Here is a 10,231-nt window from a genome sequence, read left to right as displayed (position 1 = left end):
TCTTTATCTCTTTCTGTTTCTTTCTCTCCAGTCTCACTTTGTTGCCCCAGGCTAGAGTGTTGTGGTGTCATAGCTCACAGCAACCTCAAACTCATGGTCCTCTTTCCTCTGCCTCCTCTTATCCAGCTGAGACTGCAGAGTGAGTACCAGTGCTCCTAGCTAGTTTTTTTTCTCTCTCTTTTTTTTTTTTCAGTAGAGACGGGGGATCTTACTTTTGCTTAGGCTGGTGTTGAACTCTAGAACTCAAGTGATCCTCCTGCCTTGACCTCTCAGAGTGCTAGGCCTCTCAGAGCACTAGGATTTAACTAGCTCTACAGCTAGCATCTGTCCTGATTTAATCTTTCTTGAAAGCAGAGAGGTAGGTACTTGTTCCTTAGTGTCAAGAAGAGCTGGTGTGAGAACCCATTTTCTTAATTTATGTTACTCAGCTTCTTTTTTTTTTAAAATCCTGTCTTACCATTTTCAAGTTTCTTATCTGTATTAGTTTTCTATTAATGTGTAACAGGTTGCTACAAAATTTGTGGTGCTTAAAACAGCACACCATTATTATTTCTCAGTTTCTGTGGGTCAGGAGTCCAGCACAGCTTAGGTAGGTCCTCTGCTTAGAGTCTCACAAGGCTGCATTCAAGGTTCTGGCTGGGCTATGTTTTCATCTAGAGGCTTGACTGGGTAGAATGTGCTTCCCAGATCATTAAGGTTGTTGGCAGAATTTATTTCCTTGGAGCTGTGTGTCTGAGGGATCTGTCTTCTTACTGGCTATTGGGTGGAGGCCACCCTTATGTCCAGAATGATGCCTGTAATTCCCTGAAATGTGGCCCTTTCTATAGGCAGTTTATAGCACAGCAGTCAGCTTCTTTAAGGCCAGCAGGAGATTGTCTGTCATTCAGTATGCTAAATAAAGGTCTTATATAATATAACCATGGGAGTGGCATGTCATTATTTCCTTGACATGGAAATATCCTAGTATCTTCCTAGTATCTTCCTAGATCTTCCTAGTATCTTTGTCATACTCTTTTGGTTATATATCAGTTACCTGGAAGTAGATGAAATTATTTTCTGAGCTGTAGAAGATGCTCTGTATAAGACGTTCAGATTTGAAGATGTTAGATGCCAAAATGATGCACTGAAAAGTGATAATTCTCTTCAAATTAGCTTTATTGAAACAACTGTCAAAATTTAGTAAACTTTCTTTTCTTGTACTTTTCTGCCCGATATATAATACAAAAACTAAAACATTATTAAGGCCCTTACTAGTTGAGATTCTTTTCTAATGAGGTAAACAGAGGTCTGTTTATGCCTGATACGTGTGTGTTTAAGCTTTATCACAGAGCATTTTATGTCCATGCTTTTGAGCCTTGGACATTACTCAAGTACAGAAGAGTCCATTTCTTCTAGTTTTTAACTCTTACTTCCATTCTGAAGGCACTTTCACTGGGGTCTGATTTTTAGAAGCAGGATTGTAAGGTGACAAGATTTTGGGACTCACTATCTGAAGAGCTTGATGAAGTCCTTAGTGTCCTTCATTTAATGCCTCAAATCATTGAGCCTTTCTGGTTCAGATGAGTTTCCTTATGAAGCTAGGATAATAAACTTCGCTTTATGTATCATTGGTGGCCTTATATAAAGAACTTGGGCTTTGGAGTCAGTTATGAGTTGGTATCTTAGTCCTGTAACTATGTATGTTTTGGCTTTAATCTCTGAATCTTAGTTTTTTAATCCTTCCATTGCAGTGGTATACAGATCAGAGTTTCAAAATTCCATATGTAAAATTTCAAGTACAATGCTTAGCACGATAGTAGGTGCTTAGTAGATTAATGACAGTGGCATTTGCCTACTGCTATTACCAAGCTTAGTCTTGTAGGTCCCTGGAGAAATGGGATTCTGCCTCACTCCCTTTTGACCTGGCTACAATTCCATTTTTGTCCTGGGTCAAATTGTTCAGTCAGCCGCATGAATCATTGACTGTTGTACAGATCTTTTGGTATCTACTTGTAGGAACCATTAATCAGTTCTTAGCACTGAGATTGAGTCCATTTTCTTTCAGTGATCACTCTGAGGCTTGTTTATTGAGAGCAGAGTCAGAACAGTTTGTCACCTTTTTTTGGTCTGGATATGCCTATACAACTACAGTCTCATTAAACAATTCTTTTGTTATATCTTTTTCCTACATCAAATCACTCCAAGTATCACTCCCTTCCTTTATCAGGGGTCATTATATTTTTCAGAGATTTTGTGTTCAGTAATATATATTGATGGTAGCTGGGCACTGCTTATGTGCTGTATAATTTAAATTTTAAATATATGAGATTGGGTGGTGCCTATGGCTCAGTGAGTAGGGTGCCAGCCCCATATACCAAGGGTGGCAGGTTTGCACCTGGCCCTGGCTAAACTGTAACAAAAAATAGCCTGGTGTTGTCTCAGGCGCCTGTAGTCCCAGCTACTCAGAAGGCTGAGGCAAGAGGATAGTCTAAGCCCAAGAGTTGGAGGTTGCTATGAGCTGTGACGCCATGGCATTCTACGAGGGTGACAAAATGAGACTCTGTCTCAAATAAAAAAAATGAGATTGCTAGAGTTGATAGAGATATATGAGATTGATTGAGGAAAATAGGCTTGAAGAGTTTAAGTGACTTGCTCAAAGCCATATACTTACAAGATAGTTACTAGAATCCTATTTCAGATCTTTCTGAGCCCAAAGGTCATGGTCTTAGGATACTGGACTTATACTGGGGATATCAAGAGGCACTTAGATATTTTTATCTATTTATATTTAATGAATTATTGTTACTTCTCCATTTAAAATGTCTACCCAGTCATTACTTAACACTATGGTAAAGTAACATACTTTACATCCTTTGCTTTATATAATTTGCAATATTTCCTATAGAAGTGGAATCCAGAAAGTAGGCCAGAGTAAGTGACAAATACTTTTGCTTTCTTTCTTTTTTTACTTTTCTCTTTCATGCTTCCTCTTTGATCGCTTAGGAGGAAACTTCTGAAAATTCATAGGTTCTTTTGTTTTGGAGTATCTTGGTCTCTTTAATTGCAAGATTGCATTAAAAGTTTTTCATTTATGAAAAAGGCTTTGGGAACCAAAAAGTGTCCCTGGACAAACTGAATTCTATACCCTAAAGATAGGCACTACATATTTTTTACCACTTCAGTAGTAATTTGTCACTATTTTGCTATGATAATTTTTCTTTTCATTTAAGAAATTAAAATAATCTAATAGTTTCATTACTTTGTTCTTAAAAGAAGGAACATCTTTTTAACATTTTGTCATTTTTGTTTCCAACCCTTTTTAATTTTTAAATTATTATTAAAAAATATTTTTTAAAAATGAGATAGAGGTCTCATTTTGGTGTCTAGGCTGGGCCTTGAAATCCTGGGCTCTAGTGATCTACCCACCTCTGCCTCCTGAGTAGTTGGGACTACAGATGTGCCACTTTGTTCAGCTTCCAACCCTTTTAAAAAAAATATAGTAAAACATTATAGCTTTTTAGAATACTAGTATTACATGTTTATTATTCAATAATTAAAAAATACATTTTGGCCTGTAATTCCAGCTACTTGGAAGGCTAAGGTAGGAGGATCCCTTGAGTTCAAGAGTCAAGACTATAGTGAGCTATGATCATGTCACTACAAAGAAGTCTGGAAACAAAGCAAGATCCTGTCTCAAAATAATAATTAAAAAGCCAAAGAACAAAAGAAAAATCTCTCGTACTCTCAGGATTTAAATATGTGACCACTGTTGTATGGTTTACTATTTTAACAGACTTCCGTCCATCTTACCTGTAACCTATAGACATCTTGGACAATTTTAATCATCAATAAGGACATGTATCAGTAAGAAATAGTAGGGTATTTTCAAAGAGTTGGAAGATTAACCATGAGTTTAAATACTTCAAGTACTGCCACTGGTGATATCCAAAGGTAAGCCATTTCCTTTAGTTGAAGAATGCTTTTGGTTGTAAGGAACAGGGAGAACAATGATTGGTGGAGCAAATTTGTAAGAATTCTCATGGGATGGTAAGGGAAGTAGAAATTTTGTTGAATTGAAGGAGTAGGAGTGTAGTGTCAAGAATTGGAACTGGATCTAGAGACTTGTGGAGATCTTTGTGCTCCTTTGTTAATGTGGACCATAAAAGTCCATAGGCCTGAAATTTCCTGTCTCTAGAGCAGTGGTTCTCAACCTTCCTAATGCCGTGACCCTTTAATACAGTTCCTATGGGTTGGAACCCATAGGTTGAGAACCGCTGCTCTAGAGACTTGCTTATTCTTTTCCTTATATTTCTGCTTATTTACACATCTGTTTTATTTTCTATAACTTCTGTGGCCTTAATTCCACTGTTTTCGTCATTGCTCAGCTTTAATTCACAGCCTCTGTTTAAGAATTGTTTTAGTTGGCTTGGTGCCTGTAGCTCAGTGGTTAGGGTGTCGGCCACATAAACCAGGGCTGATGGGTTCAAACCCAACCCAGGCCTGCTAAACAGTAATGACAACTACAACAACAACAAAAAATAGCCGAGTATTGTGGCTGGAGCCTTTAGTCCCAGCTACTCGGGAGGCTGAGGCAAGAGAATCATTTAGGCCCAAGAGTCTGAGGTGAGCTGTGAGCTGTGACTGAGTGGCACTCTACTGAGGTGACAAAGTGAGACTCTTGTCTCAAAAAAAAATATTAAATATTTTACAAAATCATCATTAGGATGGAGTGGAGATAGTCCTTCCTCATATTTAGTTTGAGAATGATTGATCTAGACCAGTGGTTCTCAACCTCCCGAATGCCGTGGCCCTTTAATACAGTTCCTGTGAGTCATGACCCACAGTTGAGAACTGCTGAACTAGACTGACTATTTAGTAAGCATGTGGGTAGGACAGGGTTAGAGTGGGGGCAGAGATGGCTTGAGGTAGTCACCAAAGTAGTTGAAAAGAGCAAATAAAGTTTTAGCAAGAAAAGAAAGTTTTATTGAGAAAGAGAAAGATAGGTTTACAGAGTAAGAGCTAGGTATTGGCTTACAGAGCAAAATAGATTTTCCATAGAGAGTGGATGAGCATCCATTGTGAAGAGCCTACTTCATGGTTCCAGGTTACCTTGGAACCAGAGCCTTACTGTGGGTGTGGACCTCTCACGAGCCTCTCTGAGAGCCCATGGTGGGATACGATCACATGATAATTAGTTTAAAGGCTATTCTAGGTCACCTTTAAGCCTTAAGCCTCTGTTGTACTTGTGAGGTTAGAGAGTCTTCTAACTCTTTTTGCAGTTGGGATGCTAAGTTCTGATTGGTATATTGGTAAGATATTTCCTCCTCCCCAGGTGTAGCAGTTGCTTGGGACAAAATTAAGGTGGGAGGCGCCAAGATGGAGGCCGGGTCCTCCACCCCCATCCTCTTTCCCAAGAGAACCCAATTCCTAACTATTTACTTAACAACTGTAGGATTTGCTACATCATGTTTTCCACCAATCTTTAGAAGCTACCTACCTTAAATCTTTTCTGGAGGAAGGTAGGGCATAAATAAAACAGAAACCTTTTTTCTTTGCTAAAATTTCATCTCATAGAGGACTTTTGTCAAATGTTGCAAGGGGCAAGAGTCAGACTTTATCAGTTTTCTGCTACAACCTTAAGGATTATGATTCAAAAAGATTCAAAAACTGCTTAATAGAGGATCTCCAAGTTTCCTTCTTGCTTTCATATTCTGTTTTTATATATACACATGCATGTGCACATATTTACATACATGGGTGACTATATATTTTAATGTAAATAATGCATATGTTTTTAGAAAAATTTAAAAATATAAATGAACAAAAGAAAACTACTTGTAATCCTAGCACTTAACTACTACTAAGATTTTAGTAAATATCTGTCCAGACTTTTTCTTATGGAAATATCAGTGTATTACATAAATACAACATTTTAAAAATTAGAACAATATTTTACATATTTTAGTATTCTGGGAGGAATTTATTACCCCATCAGTATACATCTGTCATAATTTCTTGTTTTTTAGGAAGCAGGGTCTTACTCTGTCACCCTGGCTGGTGTGTAGTGGCATAATTACAATTTACTGTGATCTTGAACTTCTGGGTTCAAGCAATTCTCCTTCTTTAGCCTCTAGAGTAGTTAGGACTCTTGTGGTGGTGGGGAGAGGCCCACTGTACTGAGGGCTTTTTTTTTTTTAAAGAGATACAATTTCTCTACTTTGCACAGGTTGGTCTCAAACTTCTGGCCTCAAGTGATCCTTCCTTCTTGGCTTCCTAAAGTGGTGGGAATTATAGGTATGAGCCACCGCACCCAGCCTAGTCATAATTTTTAATGGCTAAATTATGCTGCATAATTTTAAAATCTGCTTAAAAGTTATTATTTAAACTCTCCCACTGGCTCGGCGCCTGTGGCTCAAGTGGCTAAGGCACCAGCCACATATACCTAAGGTGGCAGGTTCGAATCCAGCCTGGGGCTGCCAAACAACAATGACGGCTGCAACCAAAAAAAATAGCCAGGTGCTGTGGCGGGTACCTGTGGTCCCAGCTACTTGGGAGGCAGAGGCAGGAGATTCACTTGAGCCCAGGAGTTGGAGGTTGCTGTGAGCTGGGATGCCACAGCACTCTACCCAGGGGAATAGCTTGAGGCCCTGTCTCAAAAAAACAAAAACAAAAACAAAAACTCTTCCACTGATGTGCTTTCTGTAGATTTGCCTTTTCTGAATAATCCATATAAATGTGGTATTTTGTGTATCTAGCTTCTTTCACTGGGCATATTCCCCTCCCGCCCCCCGACACTGGGCATATTCTTGAGGTATATCATGCTGTATCATGTGTCAGTGCTTTGTTTCTTTTTATTGCTAAATAGTATTCCATTGTATGGATATACCATATTTTGGTTGCCCATTTACCAATCTACGGACATTTGATAATTTTCTACTGTTTGGCCGCTGTGAATCATGCTGCTGTGAACTTTCACATGTAAGTCTTTGTGTTGACATAGGTTTTTTGTTTCTCTTGGGTAGAGTCTTAGGATTGGTATCGCCACATCGTATAGTAAATTTATGTTAAAAATTTTAAGAAATTGCCAAATTGTGTTCTATTGTGACTGAGTCATTTTACATTTCCACTAGCAATATATAGGGTTTTAGTTTCTCCACATCATGACCAACACTTTTTTCTTCTGTCTTCTGCTCTACTTTAACCTCAAGTTTCAAAGGTGTTACCAATTACTGAGCTTACTAGGACTCTGGTGTAAATCAAGTTGATTTACTCACTGCTGGTTTTGAATTCACCTTTCTTGGGTAAATTAGTTACCACTTGTACACCTGCTTTTAAGCTTCCACTGTTTTATTGGTATTATCTCATGTTTTGTGCTCTTTCTCTTTGTGAGTTTATACCTCTATTCTATTTGCTGTTATTTTAATTTCTTTTTGGTGAGGAGAATAGAGTGCTTTAGTCTGCCTTTTCTTTTTCATTTTCTTTTAGGGACAAAGTCTTGCTATGTTGCTTAGGCTGGAGTACAGTGGCTATTCATAAGTGTGATCATGACACACCATAGCCTTAAACTTCTGGACGCATATGATCCTCCTGTCTCAGCTTCCTGAATAGCTGGGACTATAAGTGTATACCACCACACCCAGCTCCAGTCTGCTACTTTATTATTACTATTATTTTTAGAGACAGAGTCTCACTTTGTTGCCATCGGTAGAGTGCTGTGGTGTCACAGCTCACAGCAACCTCCAGCTCTTGGGCTTAGGCAAGTCTCTTGCCTTAAGCCTCCTGAGTAGCTGGGACTACAGGCACCCTGCCACAATGCCCGGCTATTTTTTATTTTTGTTGTTGTTACAGTTTGGCTGGGATGGGTTTGGAACCCGCCACCCTTGGTATATGGGGCCAGTGCCCTCTGAGCCACAGGCACCACCCCCTAGTCTGCTACTTTAAAGCAAGAATCTGTATTCTTTACTTTTACTTTTTCTTTTTGTAATATGTATTATATTTTCAGTAAGTAAAATATATTATTTAAAGAGAAAAAAAGATTCAGTCTCTTACTAAATTACCCAGCTTATATGGTCAGTTTCAGTACCAATGTTGAACAGTGTGGTAGTTTCTTAGTGGATGGTTGTTTGTTACTAGTAATATATCACTTGGCATTTCTAGCTACCTTTTGCAACAGACATTTTACTACATTGTAAATTTCTTTAAGTCAAGGACCATGTCATGTTCCCTATGTGAAAAACACATTGTCAGAAATATCAGAAATGCTATGAAATATGCTTCATGAAAACTATATTTTGTTATGATCTCATTTTACAGGTTGAAGAATGCCTCACCAGATGTAAAACAAATGCTAAAAAATGAAGATTTGGATATTACTGCTGATCTTAGAAAGAAACTCCATCGGGCTAAGAAAGAAAAATTAGAAATAACAACTAAGGACAATGCAGAGGTAGAATTTATTTTCCTCTTAACTAATGTTAAAAGTTGAGTTTGATTTTTTTAGATTTATTTCATATTACAAATTCCATGTTACACCTTTATCACTATACTATTCTTACCCTTAAAAAGGAAATCATAATAAAGAACACATCATTTTTTATACAGTATAACTGCATAAGAGTGCTAAAGTAGAACTTTAATAAATTATGTGTATCTGTATGTTGTCTTAGATTTATTTTCATTAATAAGTTCAACTTGATCAAAAGATTAGTTGATGAATTTGCTTGATGACTAAAGGATTTGTAAATTAGATACTTTTGAAATCATAATGTAGGTTCCTTTGTAGTCACAACCATGACACAATCTCTTCTGTAGATTTGAATATGGAATTTTTAGTCATAGTGCAATTATCATTGTTTCTTTTGATTTTATTATGTCATTGTATCACTTATTTGTATATGTGTATATACAATATTTCAAATGTATGTATATATTCCATGGACAGTAGTGTTCCTTCCCCTCTAACATAATTCATGAATTATATGTTTATGTCTCTTTTGTTTATTGTGTTCTTTTTCTTTTTTTCTTGATTTAAATCTTATTCAGTCTTAAAGCTTAGCTTAGGGAGACTGATATAGTGTGAAAAATGTCAGATTACACAAAGCTCAAATCATTCCTCGCCCTTCTGTTTACAAGATATGTGATCTTGGGCTAGTTATTTATTATGTACCTCATTGGTTTTTCATTGTGAAATGCTGGTTCCAAAGGGTTGTTGTGATAATTAAGTGAAATAAAATTTGTAATTGTAAAATTTGTAATTCCATATTCAAATTTGCTTGTGGTATAACTTATTGACAGTTAAACATAAACAATATATTTTCCTTCCCTTTTTTGCTAAGTTCTAAAGTTCTTCTGTTGGGAAGCCTTGTAAAGTCTCTAAGTGAAACCAATTACTCCTTTCTTTGTTCTTCCACAACATGTTGCTGTTACAGGTATTTTAGAATTAAAACATTTACGTACCTGCTCTTTTTTACACTATAGTTATGAAGAGCTGAAAGCACTTTGTTTTTGTATCATTCATGTTTTTTACTGGCACATAGTAGACCCCTAGTGATTATAGGTTGAATTAAATGTATGAAAAAATGATTCTTTTCAGTGTGTTTAAGGATTAGTGGTATTGATGATTAAAATAACAAAAGATGACTATATGACTTGTATTTGTATTATTTAGTAGCAGTTGAGGTAATTCTAAGTGGTAATTGAAATAATTGCTTCTGTTTACACTGTAATAATACATACAAATATAGAGTGGTATTTTGTAAATGTATGCTAATTGTTCATAAACTTTAAAAATTATTTTTTAAAGCCAAATTTACATTTCACTTGTGTGTATTGTCATAACATTCATCTATTAAATATATTCTTTCACATGTATTAGCAGTTGTCATTAGGCTTCTTTTAGCAGAACACACTATTGTCTCTTTTTTTTTTACACTATTCTCTTTTATTTGATCAAAGTCTTTTGAAGTATGTGTTTATAGTGCAGAGACAGGAAATTCTTTTAGAGAAGGATGACAGTTTTCTCAAAAACAGGCAATTATAGTTGTTTCAACTATAGGTTATGTTACTAATCATTCTTATTCTTTCAATTATTTGTTTAGATGATCTTTATTATTTAGTAATTTTTTAGTCATATAATCTATCTCTGGATATAACCATCACAAAGCAAGGCAGAGAGGAATGAATTGCTCTAAAAACTAAAGCCACATTTGCCTTATCAGGCATTTCTAATGCTAACACAAATCATGTGGAGTGA

At 36.5% G+C, this 10,231-nt stretch overlaps 1 protein-coding gene across 2 annotated transcripts in view; it reads left to right on the top strand.

Annotated features, from left to right (window-relative positions):
• The window catches only part of CCDC171 (coiled-coil domain containing 171), a 402,279-nt gene that overhangs the window by 4,646 nt on the left and 387,402 nt on the right, over positions 1-10,231 (top strand). For both annotated transcript variants that reach the window (XM_003782870.3, XM_023509106.1), the window contains exons 2-3: positions 3,773-3,930; positions 8,293-8,425. In XM_003782870.3, coding sequence (XP_003782918.1) covers positions 3,887-3,930; positions 8,293-8,425 — 177 coding nt within the window. In that variant the 5' untranslated portion in view covers positions 3,773-3,886. The remainder of the gene's footprint in view (positions 1-3,772; positions 3,931-8,292; positions 8,426-10,231) is intronic.

This window comes from Otolemur garnettii, unplaced genomic scaffold (genome assembly GCF_000181295.1).
Source record: "Otolemur garnettii isolate 467f Iridium unplaced genomic scaffold, OtoGar3 scaffold00006, whole genome shotgun sequence".
NCBI lineage: Eukaryota > Metazoa > Chordata > Mammalia > Primates > Galagidae > Otolemur > Otolemur garnettii.
The sequence above is the reverse complement of the archived record's forward strand: the minus strand, read 5'-3'. Positions and strand labels throughout refer to the sequence as shown.